Here is a 19,657-nt window from a genome sequence, read left to right on the forward strand (position 1 = left end):
ACCATTTTTTAATAGTACCATCTGCCTAGATAACTGGACTATGCATGCCACTTTAAAATATACCAATCAGTTCCTCCATTCTGATTTCTGATCACCACTTCAAATACAATATGGCGATCACGTCCTCCATTCTGATTTCCAGTCCACACTTTAAATACAATATGGCGATCACTTCCTCCATTCTGATTCTGATCACCACTTTAAATACAATATGGCGATCAATTCCTCCATTCTGATTTCCAATCCACACTTTAAATACAATATGGCGATCACTTCCTCCATTCTGATTTCCAGTCCACACTTTAAATACAATATGGCGATCACTTCCTCCATTCTGATCCACACTTTAAATACAATATGGCGATCACTTCCTCCATTCTGATTTCCAGTCCACACTTTAAATACAATATGGCGATCACTTCCTCCATTCTGATTTATGATCACCACTTCAAATACAATATGGCGATCACTTCCTCCATTCTGATTTCCATTTCAAACTTTAAATACAATATGGCTATCACTTCCTCCATTCTGATTTCCAGTCCACAGTTTAAATACAATATGGCGATCACTTTCTCCATATTGATTCTGATCACCACTTTAAATACAATATGGCGATCACTTCCTCCATTCTGATTTCCAATCCACACTTTAAATACAATATGCCGATCACTTCCTCCATTCTGATTTATGATCACCACTTCAAATACAATATGACAATCGCTTCTTCCATTCTCTTTCCGATCACCACTTCAAATACAATATGGCTATCACTCCTCCATTCTGATTTCTGATCACCACTTTAAAAACAATATGGTGATCAGTTCCTCCATTCTGATTTACGATCATCACATCAAATGCAATATAGCGATCACTTCCTCCATTCTGATTTCTGATCACCTCTTTAAATACAATATGGCGATCAGTTCCTCCATTCTGATTTACGATCACCACATCAAATGCAATATAGCGATCACTTCCTCCATTCTGATTTCTGATCACCACTTCAAATACAATATGGCGATCATTTCCTCCATTCTGATATCCAGTCCACACTTCAAATACAATATGGCGATCATTTCCTCTATTCTGATTTACGATCACCACTTCAAATACAATATAGCGATCACTTCCTCCATTACGATCAAAACACTGATCACCACCATATAAAATTCAATCTGACAATTATTTGTGTGATTTTCGGCAGATCATTCATTGGACAGAAGTCTGTTTTTTGTATTCCTATCCGCCCGGCATTGTATTTTATTGCAGTCGCTGAATATTTTCCGCAGCGCCCGATGATGAAATGCAGCAATTCCTGGCTGGAATGCGAGATTTTACCTCTGAATCTGTCTGTGGCTCCCTGGCAGCCACAAAGTAACATTACGGATAAAGTATTTGTGTATTTTATCTGCATTTTATATCTGTCATGGCAATACAGAACATTGCAGAGTCTATCAGCACGTCAGAGGAGAAGTTATAGCTATTCTCTTTTAAATAATATAAATATCCATAACTGTGCCAAGGAAGAAGCAATTCTTGGATGGAGATATTTTATAGACAGCACTTTAAAGTGGACCTGTCTATGCACAATTCCAGAGCAGGCATCTGATCTCTGTATCATTGATTCTCTCTTCGGGGTTGCTCCGCAACCAAGACATGGTCAATGGCCGCTGATTGATGGCAAACCCAACCAAAAATACACAACTATAGAAACATTTTAATTACTGCCTGCACATCCTTTATTTTTCCCATTCAGGAGCACACAGATGGCACATTCTCTATGGCACGCAGACATATAACGTGTAATTTATATGATGCGGACAAAGCTTTTTTAAAATATCTCCCTCTGCAAATCTGCTCAGAGCCCCATTCAGCCCGAATTAGGATTCACCGGATGCGGCGGATTGCCATTTGGCGTGCAAGTGCTGTTCGTAAAGTGTGTGTATTGTTGCAATTGACCAATCAGATGACTGCTGCAAGTTTCTAATGCAAGAGAGAAACGTAAAGGAAGAATTTCATTGGCTGGCTGGCCAAACATTTTTTTAGCATACAGATATAATACGCTGCCATTATTTGTGAATGGGATGATTCCTTTTGGATCAGAACATTTCAGATGACAATTACAAGTCACATTTACCCAAAATTTCCTTTTTTTAATGGATTTATAAGTCGTAAATTGATGAACACATTTTTTAATTGAATCAAATGTGAACAAATGTTGATTTTGGATAAAAAAAAAAGAAAATATTTATTGGCTCAAGGTTATCTCCATTCATGGAAAAGCTCTGTCTGATGTCTGGATTAAATTTTCAGCACGTGCTGACCACATGCTTAATCCCTGCTGAATGAATCATGAGTAAACGTTGATTCACAAACACAAGTGAAAGCCTTTGGGGTCTGTTTATAAAGCTGTAAATCTGACAATCAGCCAACGTTCCCCGGTGTAGAATCCTCCAGGTTCCATGTGTTTACAATAGAGAATGGTGAATCTGACAATCAGCTAACATTCCCCCATGGAGAATCCTCCAGGTTCCATGTGTTTACAATGGCAAATGGTGAATCTGATAATCAGCTAACATTCCCTGGTGGAGAATCTTGCAGGTTCCATGTGTTTACAATGGCAAATGGTGAATCTGATAATCAGCTAACATTCCCTGGTGGAGAATAATGCAGGTTCCATGTGTTTACAATGGTGAATGGTGAATCTGACAATCAGCTAACGTTCCCCCATGGAGAATATTCCAGGTTCCCTGTGTTTACAATGGCAAATGGTGAATCTGACAATCAGTATCATTCCCTGGTGGAGGATAATCCAGGTTCCATTTGTTTACAATGGTGATTTATTCTCCATTAGAGAATATTTGGTGAATGTCAGATACACATCTTCATGAATAGACAGTATAATGTAATATTAATGGTGGCCTGATTCTTTGTTTTGCTAGTTAATTGTTCATGCTAAACGATCGCTGACATATTGTTACATCATTGTTCGTTAAAAAAGCATTAGGAGATGACAATTCGCTATGATTTCGGGGTGGGATGGATGAGCCGTCCGGGTGGATTCCATCTGGTGAATATCCGTGGTCCTCCATTGTGTGTACAGATGTCATTAGACAAAGAACACCCACACATGCACGGTCAATAGGCGTGTGAATGGGAATAGTTACATCTGCAGTTTGTATAGTGGACGGCTGAGCTGAGAAAATAATGGCGGGGATACTGTATGCATGAGATGGGGATCTTTCATTTTGAGCATTTGGGGCTCTGTTTATAAATTATTCCCCTTTCAATTCTATTTCTTATTGTGACAGCTGTGCACTTTTGACGATTTATTTTGACGACTTTTTGACCAGGGTTCCTCCAAAGGTTGCTGGGGGTTCCTTGAGCAATGAGCAATCTGTGCCTTTAAGGTCAATTTAAGTGATACCAAAAAGTGACACCAGGGTGACATTCTTCCCACTGCCCATCATGCTAATATACTGTGTGCTGTGGATATAGTAATTATCGAAGAGGTTTCCTGAAGACCTAAACAATATTTTAAGTGGTCCCTGTGTTAAAAAGGTTGGGAATGGTTGGCCCAGAGGCTACAGAATGGAGCTTATGAGAGTCTTTCCCGTTTGTTTCCCAGATTTCACTATTTGTAGGGTCAGCACGCTTTACACAAGGCAAGGGAAAAAAAAACCCTGAGCTCTGCTACCAGTGGATTTAATGGTTCCCTGCTTCCTCGTCAGATGTCTTTAAACTCTAATGGAGCATAAATCAGTCGGTCGTCTGCGTTGGTGTTACACTGCAGTCTCGGTGAGGGAACGGCGGGACGGATAATTTTGTAATATTTTATTAATTTACCCATCAAGTAAACAAAAGGAAAAAAGATTATGCTGATTTCAAGGACAAATTCTTTCCCACTTGTCAGATGTACTTAGCCTTTACTTTGAACGCCCGGAGACTCTCCGCCATGAGCGGAGACTAATTTCAGAGATTGCTGGAGTTTTTTTGTTATACATTTTCTTTTATGTTCACATTAAGGGAATAGTGGACGAAGCATTTTACTGATGATTGGGGATGTGCAAATAGCTTGTGCTTGGTAATGAACAATGGTGCAGCAAGTACGTGAAAAACACGTTCTTAAGAATGTCCAGCCACCCCTGGGTGCCCATTTTCAACAGTTCAACCAAAGCTTTCCTTAGCATTTGCAGGTTTTTCTCAGGGGATTGGAGGTCTTTTAAAGTGGTTCAACCTCCCAGAGATGTTACTTGAATTATCTGACTGTATGGTCAGCCACTCCTTGATTTCCCATTTTCAACAGGTCAACCAAAGCCATCAATAGCATTTTTGACAAAGCAGAAGCATTTGCCAGTCTGTGGAAGCGGTTTGAGCTTCTGGAGATGCTTCATGAAACATCTGACCATATGGTCAACCTCATGGGTGCCCATTTTGAGGTGTTTTTTGGGGAGGTTGGAAGTCTATGGAAATGGTTTGACCTTCTTGAGATGCTTCATTCAGCATCTGACTGCAGGGTCAACCTCTCGTCAGTGCCCATTTTCAACTGCCAAAACAAAAACATTCAATAGCATTTTGACAAGCATTGCAGGTGTTTTCCGGAAAGGAAGTCTATGGAAATTATTCAACCTCCCTAAGATGCTTCATGAAACATCTGACCATATGGTCAACCTCATTTTTGATAATCATTTGCAGATGTTTTCTGGAGTTGGTAGTCTATGGAAGCGGTACAACTTTCTTAAGATATTTCATGAAACACCTGACCACATGGTCAACCTTTCATGGGTGCCCATTTTCAACCATTCAACATTAAATAATGTTCTTGACACATATTTGCAAATGTGTTTGTTTGATAGGTTGGAGGTCTTCATCTAAACACATGGTCAACCACCTATAAGTGCCGATTTTAAACTTTAATAGCATTTTTGAGAAGCATTTGTTTCCTCCGAAGAGGTTGGAAGTCTATGAAATCAGATGACCATCCATCCAAAATTTCAGTGGGAATGTATTGGCTTTTGGCTTTGAATATATTGCATATTACTAATTCCTTCCTATTTATGTATTGATGGTCAGCCTAAGTTTTTACTCTGTTCCTGCCCATCAGAAACAAGTTAGTTGTTCAGACTAGTTGGTCCAACACCATTGATTGTTCCCACTTGTCATTTTCCCTTTCAATAGCAGAAAATAAAAATCCAAATGGTGGTGTGGCTGTAATGACGGTGGCTTTTAGACCATTAAGCAGACCAGTTTTGGACTTCTTAAGGATTGTAATTGTAAGTTGGTTCCAGTTCTGCCAAGCCGTCATTACCATGAAGGGGAATTATGGTGTCATTACCCCATGATGGACTTTGATGTAGAGAAGTAAGACATTAACATCTTTCTTAAGGCCTTGGGAAAGTACATCAAAGCCTTCAATACCATTTTTGACAAACATTTGCAGATCCTTTCTGAAGAGATTGGAAGTCTAAGTGGTTTGACCTTCTTGGATGCTTCACAAGGCAGCTGACCGCATGGTCAACCACAGCCATCAATGGTCAACCACCTGGTCAACATCAACAGAGGATTTAGCCCATGGAATTGGACCTTGTCTTTCAAACTTGATGGCAATCTTTTTGCCTCTGCTTAACGCAGTGATATGTTTTTTAGCTTAGTTTATCCCAAAGGCCTTCGGAAGAGATGCAGATTGGTAGCCAAAAGCTGACGTCATGCAAAAGCTTTGCCAACAAAGCTAAGTTTATTTGTCAGAAGGCTCTTCTGTTTGTCCGGGAGTGAGGCAGCAGCGTGTTAGCAAGAGTTCTGCGTTGCCAAATTTTCAGCCGAGTGTAGGAAGATGCTGAGTTGGCCGATCTACATCAGCTTGGCTCCATGAAGCTCCTGGCAAGCTAGAAATTTGTGGTGCCATTCTGCTGAGAAATAACATAAAATAGAATATGAATGCAAACTCAATTAGAATTTTTTGTCTTCTTTAGCGGCCGGTCTGCTGCTCATTCTCAGCTATACAAGAGAACAAAATAATATGTGGGCAGTACGGTGGCTCAGTGGTTAGCCCTGATTCTGCAGATTCTCCCCGTGTCTGCGTGGGTTTCCTCCGGGTACTCCGGTTTCCTCTCACATCCCAAAAACATGCAATTAGGTTAATTGGCTTCTCCCCAAAAATTGACCTTAGACTACATTAATGACATGGTATGACTAATGACTATGGTAGGGACATTAGATTGTGAGCTCCTTTGAGGGACAACTAGTGACATATCTATGGACTTTGTACAGCGCTGCGTAATATGATGGCGCTTTATAAATACTGTGTAATATTAGTAATAATAATAGGGTCATTGGTTGAATAGCTGAAACTGGTCATAGAAAGGTAGCTGTGTCCCTGAGATTGAAGGCCAGAGGTATCTGTCTATCCTCTAATGGCTTGCTATTGCTTCAGGACCCACCACAATACTCTAAAGGTGCACATTAAGAATGTTTCTCTATAGAATGGCTGAAGGCTGGGGATATTCCAAGACACTAGAAAATCCTGAGTGATGGAAATGCCTTCCACAGCACAAAAGGCCCTATAGTCATAGAGCTAAAAATGGGGAAATTCTTCTAATTTTAGCGAGCTAAATATGAACTATTTTACTATTTTACTATTATGTACTGTACTTTATTACAGGGTACTGTGCTTTATTATATAGTATTGTACCTTACTATGGAATACTACATTCATTTGTTTGGCATGCTCTATTGTAATGTAAGTTATTGTGCTTTATTGTAGGTTACTGTAATCTTTCAGAAGTTAACATACTTTTTAATGGGTACTTCAGTACTTTATTGTGGGTTTTATGCATTATTTTGGACTACTAGTTTAAAATGGATACTTTATAGGGCATTGCACTTTACTATGAAGTACTGTGCGGTATTATATAGTATTGTACTTTGTACCAAAGGATATTCTATTTATTATATTGTATATTACTGTGGGTTATTGAACTTTATTATAGGATATAATGGTGCTGAATGTTATTGTAGATTTTTGTGCTTTTACCGTGGGGTTTTGTATTTGATCATAGGCTGAAGAACTTTAATATAAAGCATTGAACGTTGTTATGAGTTCTTATGCTTTATTATTTGCGCTGTATTTTCTTAAAAAGCATTGAGCTTTATTATTTTTTTCTTTTGCTTCTTTATAAGTACTGAACTTTATTATGGGTTTTGGTGCTTTATTTTGCATTACTATTCCTATCTATGGATTATTGTGATTTTTCTTGGTTTTGGTACTTTACCAATATTTACTGTATAGTAAGGTGCTGAACAATATTGTAACTTGGCTTTAAATGAGTGAATGTAGCCTAATGTGGGTTATTGTGCTACATATATAGTAGATTGCAAGAAAGCAACCCACTGTACTATACAATCGGCTAATATACTTTACTATATACTAATATACTTTACTATATACTAATTTACTTGTGCATTTCTGCATTGCACTAAGATATATTAACCTTTGCTTTGTTGCACTGTGTGTTATAACCCAGATTGAGGGGAAATGTTGTGCTTTGGATTAGTATTTCAGCACTTCTTGTGGATTATTGTACTTCATTAGGTAAGATATGTTGTACTTTACTGTATGCTACTCTATTCTATAATGAGTTACTCTACCAATTGTTTTTGCATTACCAGAAATAAATGCAGCCTCTAAATTTAGCCTTAAGGTTCATACACCAAGCCCTATATTGTTCACCATATTGAATGCCATTTATATTACTTGACCACAGGTGGGGGATAATGGTCATCCGAACTTTGCAACAATGATTATTCTTTAGGATAGGATGTGAAAAGCAACCTATAGGGTATCTTTAATTAGCCCTCCCAGCTAAAGGAAGCTAGATAAGAATATATTTATGGAGAATTTTGCATGTTCATGCAGTGCCTAGGAAGGGCCATTTCAAAAAAGACTGGAAGTTGAGATATCTCTTAGTGGTAGCCAACTTAAACCTATGCATTCCCATCATGCTCCAAGCTTTGCCTCTCTCTTTCGGACTGATCATGTCTTTGATTAGATTCCGCTTTCGTCAGGTCTGATTAGCATCATTTGTGCAGCTGCCCCGAGCCATTTGATTGCAGCAAGGCCACCAATGCACCGGATAATTTCCACCCTCTGTACATTCACACTGCAGGCCTGATTGCATTAAATGTGTGCACAAAGAGATTTGTGAATGTCTAAGATACGGGCCAATCAGCTGATCAAAAAATCACTGATTAGATATTATATGAGAAGTATGCGGCTCTCCTGATAAATGAGGATTCATGTTTGGCCACATCTTCAAGGGGAATAAATACTCAGCATAATACAGACCATACATCTACACCCAATGACACGGCTTAAAAAGAGCATTGCATACTAATATTATATATAATTATGGACATTCCAAGGAAGGCGGATATGTAGAAACTAGTAAAAATTGGGTATTCAGCTTTCCTGAGAGTTATATCTAATCATGATCATATATCATTGGATTCAATTGATGATATCACTGTTTTGGAGTTCTCGGGTTTCTGCATATGTCCTGGCCAGTACTAGGGGCTCCCACCAATTTTGCTGGATACTTTAAATATGCTCTATTATGAAGAAAGCTGGCCGGTTACCCAAAATTTAAAGGTGGGTAGGAAGAAGTGCAGAGATCTGAGGTTAGTAGAGAAGCCATATCAAAAGAAACTGCAATGGAATTGTCAATTGTGTACAATTCTTGAAAACGTTTTGTTCCATACACTCCCAAAGTAGTCTTCAGCCTTCCCAGCATGAATAGTTTTCCCTTTTTAGAGTCTTTCCAAACCTTTAAAGGGAATATATAGGGTGGGTCTTTAAATTTTCCAGGTGCCTGTTTACGTTATTTGAAGATCCTTATTGCCCCTCTTGGATTTAGGGAAGCATGTAGTGACCCCCAGGTTCCTTTTCTTGCACAGAGAGGGAAGAGAAGAGACATTAGCTAGACCAGAATATTGTGCTTGCTATTTCCCTGTATTTTAGGGATGTCGGGGCTCAGGATATGGGGGGTGTATTTGGAGAGGTCACACAAAAAAGAAGAAAAGGGGGCATCATTAGAAGGGACCAACCCCTAGAGGTCCTATTTAAAGCTTGTTGCTTCTCTATTGAAAAACTTCCCATAGAGTATAAAGTGTTTGCAGAGATCCACTGGCTACATCTACAAAGATGCCTCTGAGAGGTCCTTGTATGACAGTCATTGGGCTGCTGGCAGCTTCACATTGCATGGCATTCACTGTGATTCATCCAACGTATCTGTACAAAAAGGTAGATTGATCCGTCTTCTGTGCACATTATGCATACAAGAAATTTTCTCAAGGTCTTTCTTAGTGCACCCAGCACCCTTTTACTGCCATCAGAAGATCCCCCACTGCAAAGGTGCAATAGAGAATATTAGGTCTATTTATTAAGTCTCTACAAGGCTGGAGAGGATCCACTTTCATCAGTGAACCTGGGTGATCCAGCAAACCTGGAATAGATCTGGTCCAGGATTGAAAACATTTGCAATCAAATAGCAAATGCCTTTTAGGAAATCCATTCTAGGTTTGCTATTTTACCCAGGTTTACTAATAAAAGTGTATCCTCTCCAGCCTTGGAGAGCTTTAATAAATCAGGCCCAAAGTGCCAGTTCAGAGATCAGTGATGATTACCTATGTGTTTCCAGCAATTAGTGATATCAAATGTCCAAGGTTTAACCATTTCAACTTTTAAACCAGTATACCCCTTATAAAGCAGAACCCGGACTGACCCTTAGACCTTGGCCAATGCAAAAATACATCCAAACTATTCTGAATAATAAATTCCCCACCTTTATAATAATCAGCATCATGAAAATCCTGCCCGTTACCGTCAACGAGTAAAGAATTGTTAACTACAGGAGTCAAAAACCTAAGAAACAAAATCGTATTGTGCAGCGGGAACAAGTGTAGGTGGGGAGAGTCTGTTGTTCAGTTCTGGATCCATCTGTTCAGGAATTTATATATATTACACAGGCGGCTCTACATGTGCTAGCGGGTATGATGGCCAGATTAACAGTGGCGTGGACTTCTCGGGCTATGTAAACAATAATAACCAATAATTAGTTAATATTTATCTCAGGGGTAAGCAAATAACAGGAGGGATGTGTATTTTTAATTGCGTCTTGCTGTGCTTTGTGGATTTCTTCCAGATCTGTGCAGTAGTGAAACTTTCCCTTTGTGCAGACCAGCCAGTGCTGTTCTCTTTTATTTAGCAGGGTGACTGGTCTTGTATCCGCCCCTTCCTGTATTTATCCATAGAAAGCCCATAGTAGGTGGATCTGCTGGGTCTTTCCCGCAGCTCCACTTCCGCTCAGCGTATTTGCAGCATAATAGATGGTGGCGTTCCACTATGGAACGGGGACGGGCGAGTATCCATTGGGTTTAGTTCACGATTTGGTGGGCGGTGTGTCATGTGCTGAGGAGAGGAGGAGCAAAGGGAGCACAGTTCATGGCATATTAGTGAGTTGCTTCTCTTTCATTGTGGAGGTTGCTTCTTTCCTTCCATCTTAGGTATTCCCAGCACCTTTGTTGACTTAGCAGGGCCAGATTTATACTTTTTGCTCCCCTAAGCCAGCTAACTTTTGCCTTCCCAACCAATAACAGCCTTTGATGCTGACACACACAAGAAACGACTAGGGGCATCTAGTGGGAAAGAAGAGAAGTTCTGCTGAGCACATCTGTTTAAAAGAAAGCAAAACCTAATTTTTTTTTTTTTACATTTTTCTTTTCATAAGCTAATATTTTTTCTCATTCTTTTTTGAGCTGATCTCTTTCACTTACATACCATATATACTCAAATATAAACCAAGGTACTTACTTGTACTGGAAAATAAAGGAAAATGCTTTAACTTGTGTATTAGACAAAATTCTCTTAACATTTAAAACCGTAATGAATAGAAATTCCAACCAAATAATCATGAGTAAATACATCAACATATAAACTCAAATATAAACCAAGGTACTTATTTGTACTGGAAATTAAAGGAAAATTCTTTGACTTGGGTATTAGACTAAATTCCCTTAACATTCAAAACTGTAATCAATAGAAATTCAAAGCAAATAATCACGAATAAATACATCAACAGTGTATTTTTTTTTAAACATTTATTTAAAGATAGAAAAGAAAATCACATTACAGCCTCAGTCTGCTTGTTTCCCTTTTTACAGGTTAAAGCATTTTGTACTTTTGAGTGTATTGTTATGAGTCACTTGCTCTTAATTTTTGTGCATTACTTTTGACTGCCAGTAGATGGAGCTCTGGCCCTCTGTAAAGTATATAACAAACTCATGTCTCAGAAGAGTTTGTTATACACTTTACATGAGGACACAGAGCCATCTACTGGTGTTACACAAGTATAAACCAGCACGTTTCTTCTAATGGTATTTCAAGGGCCAAATATCCTAGTCTATACACCTTTTTTTTACAATACCAGCGAAAAATTGAAAGGACTAAGCATTCTTTTTAATATACAGCAGATAGTCTAGAGAATTATCAAACAGAGCTGTCAAAAACATATTTCAAACCCAAGCAGCAATTGAATTCCCCCCTGACAACATCTCTTAAAATACTGAGCTAATCAAGGCTCGCTAGGAATGGGAGTCTCCAGTATTCGTCAGTGTCACAGCTGCCCTTCTGCTCAAGTGTCCCCTCTGCTCCTAATGCCGACTTTGGACGAGTGATGACATTTCTGCAGAAACAATACATCAAACCCATGACAGTCAGGTGGCTTCTTGGGGCCCAGCTGATAACGAACATATTGTCAAGCTTTTGAAAATGTATTACCGGCTTTCCTTCTCTTCCAGGGGAAAAACAAGTCAAACTTTTCTGGCAGAGGGTTTACCGTCTGATGATAATGGTTTTATAAATGCCCATGAAAAGAGGGAAAATTAAAAATGTCTTTTCTTGAGATCAAAACAAAGAACAAAGGCTTTGTATGCGGCGGTTACAAGATGAGCAGGGGCACGAGGCGCTCCCAGATCTTTACTTGTAAATGATGCTTAACCATTTCACCGCCGGCATAATAAGCCCCCTTCTAGACCGATCTGGGAAATATTTGGCATATTTGTTTGACTATTCAAACAAATTTATTATTTTTGTTTTTTTCAGGACAGGTTTTCTTTTGCTATTCTTAGAAAATATTGCAGCTGGTGACTTTATAGGAAAATAGTTAAAAAAAATTAGGTGTTAAAATCTGTGGTATCTCTGAGGGCAGGGGTGCCTGGGGGGGCAATGTTATGGTCTGGGTGCCCGGGGGGGCAATGTTATGGTCTGGGTGCCTGTGGTGTTATGATCTGGGGTGCCTGTGTGTGCAGTGTTATGATCTGGGGTGCTGGTGGGGGCCGTGTTATGATCTGGGGTGCCTGTGTGTGCAGTGTTATGATCTGGGGTGCCTGTAGGGTGCAGTGTTATGACCAGGGGTGCCTGTGTCATAACACAGGCAGTGGGGGCAGTGTTCTGCTTATGATGCTTGTGGTGGCAGTTGTATGATCTGGGGTGCCTGTAGGGGGCAGTGTTATGATCAGGGGTGCCTATATGAGGCAGTGTTCTGTTTTTGGATGTTTGTGGGGGCAGTTTTATGATCTGGAGTTGCTTCAGTTGGTCAGATCTAGGTTTTGCAACATTATGTGCCCAAAACATTAGATCATCTGGCTCCCTGAATATACAGTTTTACCATTAATGGGTTTATTGTTTCCTGATGGCCGGGAATATTATAAAAGAATGATCCATGAGGTGTGAGATATCATGGTGTCCCTATGGTGGCCATTTGCTGCCTGCCTGGGGGGTATAGAAGTGCGGCATGCTTGTGTCAGTGGTCAAAATATTGGAAGTTGGTTCTCTGTGTTTGTGTTGTAGTGTGGTATCTTTGTGTTACACTTTGCTTTGCTGTGATTTAGACCTGGGGGGCAATAAAAAAAGGGGGGGATTGTGCAAGAAAAATATGCCCATTTGTTGGCATCAGTGGTCTCATTAGTAACCCCTAGCATTGGGTCACCAATTATAAACCCAGCGAATGTGTCAGGGCCAGCAATACCCCCTGGAATTGTCAGAGCCATCGATAATACCCCCATATATCAGGGAAAGCAATGAGATTTAGGGTCAGCAAATGTCAGGGTCTGCATTGATGGCCCCCAACAACTCTCAGGGCCACCGGCAACCCCTAGCAAGTGTGCAGACCCCCTTGATTTTTGCATTCATAGCGGCCCGTGTCTGGGTTCTGGGACCCTGGTGCCATGTCATTTTGGATTCTTCCAGTACAGAAAGCATGAAGAGTTATATTCCAGTTCCCGTCCACGCTGCTGTGCCATTCATTAAATATTGCTCTGTATGCAGCATGCTGGAAGCTGGCGGAATCCAGAACTGTTTGTACAATAAAGAATATTGTACAGGCAGGTCATGGCCATGAAAAGTGATAAAATACACAATGTTTCTTAAACGCCTCCACATTATGAAGAGGAATCAAAGCATTCCTCTAATGAATCTCCATCATCATAAAGAATTAAAAAATATTATTATTTCTGGGATTGTATTCTTATTATCATACATTTTAATGAGGCTTTTACAGATTGTGGATATTACACACAAACATATATATGCATATATTTATATATATAAATGTCCACATTGTAATAGCCAAATGGAAGGCTGCACACAGCAGCTGTCTAATACATTTATTATATCTGAACACATAGAAGGTTCTGTGCAATGAAGTGTGACAGCCGCAGTAATTCACATCAGTTTTATGGAGAGAGCAACATCGCCATCTGGAGGACTCCTTGGGGAATTGTAGTGATATTGCTGCTCATTGTTCTGTTTGCTGTTGGTGACATACAGCTAAGGATGAGAGCAGAGTGATTTGGGAGAAATGTATTTTGTCAATTATTTCCAATGTCATCCTGAGAAACGTTTTGCCAAAGAAGGTTTTTGTTTGATTTTGTTTATTTTGTTATATATAGGTGAAAATAATCATATATATATGTCAAATCTTTTTTTCTTGGCACAAGAATAGGTTCGGGTATTTGAAAGAAATGTGTGTAATTTAAAGCTTATTTTAAATAAAAGCAGAATTCACTGAACCCCCTCCAGCCTTCATAAATCTATTGTGCTCTCTCTCTCTCTCTCTCTCCATTCTCTCTCTCTTTCTCTCTCTCTCTCCATTCTCTCTCTCTCCTCTCCATTCTCTCTCTCTCTCTCTCTCTCTCTCTCTTGCTTTCTCTCTCTCTCTCCATTCTCTCTCTCTCTCTCTCCCCTCTCCATTATCTCTCTCCATTCTCTCTCTCTCCATTCTCTCTCTCTCTCCATTCTCTCTCCATTCTCTCTCTCTCTCTCTCTCTCTCTCTCTTTCGCTTTCTCTCTCTCCATTCTCTCTCTCTCTCTCTTCTCTCCATTCTCTCTCTCCTCTCCATTCTCTCTCTTTTGCTTTCTTTCTCTCTCTCTCTCTCTCTCTCTCTCTCTCAATTCTCTCTCTCTCCTCTCCATTCTCTCTCTCTCCTCTCCATTCTCTCTCTCCACTCTCTCTCTCTCTCTCTCTCCCTCTCTCTCTCTCTTTCACTTTCTCTCTCTCTCTCTCCATTCTCTCTCTCTCCTCTCCATTCTCTCTATCTCTCTCCTCTCCATTCTCTCTCTCTCTCTCTCTCTATCTCTCTCTCTCTCTCTTTCCATTCTCTCTCTATATCTATCTCTATCCCTCTCTCTCCATTCTCTCTCTCCCTCTCTATCTCTCTCTCCTCTCCAAGCTCTCTCTCTCCATTCTCTCTCTCCCTCTCTATCTCTCTCTCCTCTCCATTCTCTCTCTCTCTCTCTTTCGCTTTCTCTCTCTCCATTCTTTCTCTCTCTCTCCATTCTCTCTCTCTCTCCTCTCCATTCTCTCTCTCTCTCTCTCTCTCTCTCTCTGTCTCTCTCTCTCTCTCTCTCTCTCTTAATCTGTATATGAAGATCTATTTTAAAAAAGCAATAAAAAATGAATTATAGAAAAACAGCTATTGGTGCAATACTTAGCTTCAATCTAGAGATTTGTTCTGCAGTACTTCTTTCTGCCACTAGTTGGACGCACATTAATAAATAATTACTTTCTCTGTATGCTGTTATCCATTACTTTTTGTCCATGCATAAAATAATTGGCTTTCTGTGCTGCTCCCGCCTCTAACAGTACACAGACTGCACTAGACCGATACCAGGTCAGATTCAGGTGTTTACAGGCATTATTTGCAACTTTTGAGTCCTTTATATCGGAATAGAGTTCAGCTTTAGGAGTTTTGTTTTAGATACATTTTCATCTATTATTAATATTAATATAGCACCATCAACTTCTGTGATGCTGCATCAAGGCCCCAAAAATTTATTTGAGCAACACAATTTACAAAGACAAAACTAATAAGGGAAGATGCAACCCGCATTGTCAAGATTTATAGGGCCCCGTTATTGGTACCCGCTCATCAAAGGTATGCTTTTGGCCAAGAGTGCCCTAATTTGTCCTCCCAGTAAAGAAGTATGCAGAAGTAGTCCATGATCATCCATAAAGTCTGCCCAGCATTTATTAGCTCCCATCAGCTTCTTGATTCATTTCTTTTAATATCAGGCACTACAGGTGTGACAGGGCCTCTTCTCCCTCCACCCATTACCCCAATGTCTCTCCCAGGGCCCCATGCTTGCAAAGAGACTGATCAAACCACATTTGCAATTCTACAACTAAGCAAATAGCAATGGGAATAGTGACATGTTTACTTCTCATTATAAGCTTTAGCTCAGTAACTCCAACGTGCAACGTGTGCAGCTTTCTATAAGGGAACATGTGCAAAAGTGTAATTGAATGTAATGTGCGGTTGCAAGCCGGTACACACGGCCTGCCTGACTGCACAAATTGAAATTACATCTGCAGACACAATATGTTACCATCGCTATGACTAATGTATAGGAAGCCAAAAGCTGCCACAGGTATCCATTATGTCCTCTCCGCTCGCTTGTTTACCTTTCACAATGAAAAAAAAATGGATCTCGGCTTTATAGTAATGGAAATGTATTTTGCTGATTTATATCATGTGATGGAATAAATAAATGTGGCCACTGTGATGTATATAACAATATTATGTGCTTATATTCTATACAAGGTGAAGGGGATGCATATTATGCTGTATATATTCACCTATTAGGTGTAAAGACCTGAAAGGGTCAATAGGGAAAAGAGGATTTCCATTCATTTATTTTTTATGTAATACGTTATTATTTATTAATATTTCCATCCACAAGGTTATGCATTAGGTTAAACATTCAGGATCTTCATAAGCCTGTGTGGATACATTTTCAGTACCGATCAACTAAAGCTGTGTACCTGCCAAGGTGAATTATCATTTTGCAAGGGGATCACTTATCTTAGTGAATAGTTTAAAGAATACTCAGGATTTTTTTGAACAAGATGGGATCGTTAAAGTCGGTAGAGCTTCATCTCATGCAAGGGGATGATTAATTTGTTATGCGAATAGCAAACCAACCTCAAAATATCAGCATCATTTTGGACAAAATCTCCATCAATATAAAGCCATCCTTAGAAGGTGGAACCCAATTACTATAGTTGGAGGGCATATTGTCTCTCTCCCTCTCTCCCCATTCCTTGCATTCTCTCAAAAAACTTGACCGGGGTATGATATAAAGCAGTACTTCCCAACTAGGGTTCCATGGTAAAACACCAAAACAGCATTTTCTAGCCACATTTTTTTTAAATACATTGTGCTCCTTTTGCTTTAAGACTTCCCAGCAAAATTGTTCTCAACCGGAGTTTCTCCAGAAGTTGCTGAGCAAGTTGTACCGATTGAATCAGTTATGGTGACACCAATGACCTTAAGGGGTGACATTCTCTCTCTCTCTCTCTCTCTCTCTCTATCCCTATCTATCTCTCCAGCTTGCCTGAAAATCTGCTTTATTAAAGCAATATAAAAATGAATTATAGAAAAACAGCTTTTGGTGCATTACTTAGCTTCAATCTATAGATTTTTTCTGCAGTACTTTTTTCTGCCACTAGTTGGACAGGCATTATTATTCAATTTACTTTCTCTGTACCCTGGTATCCATTACCAAGCATGTTGTCTCTCTACCTATTCCTCTCATTCTCTCTGAAAAGTTGACCGGGGTATGTTATATAGCAGTACTTCCCAACTAGGGTTCCATGGAAATGCAAACACACCAAAACAGCATTTCTAGACATTTTTTTTTAAAATACATTACGCTCCTTTTGCTTTAAGACTTCCTAGCAAAATAGTTCTCAACCAGGGTTTCTCCAGAAGTTGCTAAACAAATTGTGCCAATTGGATCAGTTATGGTGACACCAATGACCTTTAAGGGTGACATTCTTCTCAATGTCAAAGGCATTCATCCCATGACCACCACACTAATATTCTGTAGGCTGTGGATATATTAACTATAGGAGGGGTTCCATGAAGACCTGAAAGTTATTTCACTGGTTCCTCTATGTTTCAATAAGGGCTGATATATAGGTGCAATGGGTTGCACCATGGACAATGGAATCACCCCAGAACTTCCATGATTTACTTCCAGCTTCAGAATGGCAATCAGGTCCATATTTTATAGACCCGTCATTGGAAATAATATAATCCAAGAGCAAGAATTTCCTTTGGTTTTAAGTCAAAAAAACATTTTCATGCCAAGAAGTAGTGCCATCACCTTTCTGGCATCCCATGTTTCCTACTCATGTTCCATGGTCCAGCCACCATTCTTCTCATTCGACATTTCCAGGAATGTTAGATTCATGTGGCTTGATCCAATGGCCCTGATTTATTAAAGTTCTCCAAGGCTGGAGAGAATACACTTTCAACAGTGAAGCTGGGTGATCCAGCAAATCTGGGATGGATCTGGTCCAGGATTGCAAACAAAAGCTTGACTTTTAGGAAATCCATTACAGGTTTGCTGGATTACCCAGCTTCACTGACGAAAGTGTATTCTCTCCAGCCTTGGAGAACTTTAATAAATCAGGGCCAATGACTTTTTTGTTGGGTCCTGTATTGGCATAGGTGCACATGGCACGTGTTAGGAGACACAAGCTTCCCGTATTGTTGCATGTTGAAGAAAGTAATGGAGGCTGCAGGTCTTGAATGGAGAATAGGTAGGAGCCATTGGAAAGGTGAGTATGAAAGTTCTTTTGTTGCGGGCACCGGACCTTTTGATCTGTTTAAGGACATGATAAGGTCTCTTTAAGTCATTTATGAACACGTGTGTTAACATTCTATGAATCTGAGACATTTCTAACTTCATATTCTGTTCTCTTGCAGGCACGGGACCCAGCGTGGCCAGCGATCCCATGCTCTACATGTTCCTGTTGATATTTTATCAGCTTGTGTTTTTGCTGTTCAACCACTGATGGACCATTTTGTGATTCATTCCTCAACCAACCAAACAGCCCACAAGAACTTCTCCAAACCCTTTACCCCATTTTCTCCTCCTTCTCCCTCTTCTTCCCCCTCTTTCTCCTATGAAAGCTGCAAATTTAGGAAAGGACAGGAAAAAGACTGAAAGAAGCATGGCAAACTCTTCACAATGAATATTAAAAAAAAAATAAAATACAAAAAATAAAAAAACATGTATTTTTGGAGAACTTACGAGAAAGTGAAAAATGGAAACCACCCAAGTAATGCATCTAGATTATGAAAAAAAAGGAATTTAAAAAAATCATACACAAAAAAAAAGTCTGGTTGACGCCTCGCTGCGCGCATTTATCAACAGAAAAAACAAAAACAATAACCATCAGGCATTTCGTTTCCAAAATGGCGATTGTTGTTCTTTTTGCACGAACTTTTGAGCAATTATTTTTATGACAATCTGTAAATTTATTGCGTTTAGAAACCTTCTCATGAAAAAAAAAATATTTTTAAGTAGGGTGTGTGTTTGGGTTACGTTTTATTTTTTTTTTCTGCTACTTTTGTTTTTTTATTAAATTATTTCATGTCAGTACATTTTGTTTTTGTTCTTCTCCTTTTCCGTTTTTTCCCCGGAAGGCAGATCAGACTCGTCATTACACACTGTCGATAATATTTATTTTTAAATAAAGGTTGGAACCAAGGTAAGACAACTTGTTTATAACAAAACAAAAACCTGTATTGTATAATGCTGAATAACAGTTGAATAAAAGAGTTTTGAAATAAGTTCAGGCAAGATTTTATTTTGCAAATCGGAATGGAAGGGAGTCCAATTTTTTTGAAAAACATTTGATCGGTACAGAAAGCTTTGTGGGTATGGTAATAAAATATTCCAAAAAAATCATATTGGCTAAAAAGAAAAACTCAGCTCTCCTATTGCCCATGAATGAAAAAAAATCCTCCTTTAATCCACACTTTTGGGAGTGTTGCAGTGGCGGACGTAGCCAATAGTGGGCCCCTGTGCCAAAATGGCTTTGGGATCCTGAGGGGCCCCTGTTGGCTTAGGAAGGTCTGGGGTCCTTGCACCCTTTGCACCTCATAATGACCGCCCCTGGTAAATACATTTGCCACAAGTTCATTGTATAAGCGTGAAAAAGAGGACATCACATTGGATGAAACATCTTTCATTGTTTCTGTGTCCGAAAGAGGAGATTTTCTTTATTTCTTGTTCCAGAACTAGCTAGGG

General features: G+C 39.5%; 1 protein-coding gene across 2 annotated transcripts in view; it reads left to right on the forward strand.

Moving 5' to 3' along the window:
- Positions 1-19,197, forward strand: part of VSTM2B (V-set and transmembrane domain containing 2B) — a 42,223-nt gene extending 23,026 nt beyond the window's left edge. For both annotated transcript variants that reach the window (XM_072422412.1, XM_072422413.1), the window contains exon 6: positions 18,328-19,197. In XM_072422412.1, the coding sequence (XP_072278513.1) occupies positions 18,328-18,416 (89 nt within the window). In that variant the 3' untranslated portion in view covers positions 18,417-19,197. The remainder of the gene's footprint in view (positions 1-18,327) is intronic.
- Positions 19,198-19,657: the final 460 nt, after the last annotated feature.

This window comes from Pyxicephalus adspersus, chromosome 9, assembly GCF_032062135.1.
Source record: "Pyxicephalus adspersus chromosome 9, UCB_Pads_2.0, whole genome shotgun sequence".
Taxonomy (NCBI): domain Eukaryota; kingdom Metazoa; phylum Chordata; class Amphibia; order Anura; family Pyxicephalidae; genus Pyxicephalus; species Pyxicephalus adspersus.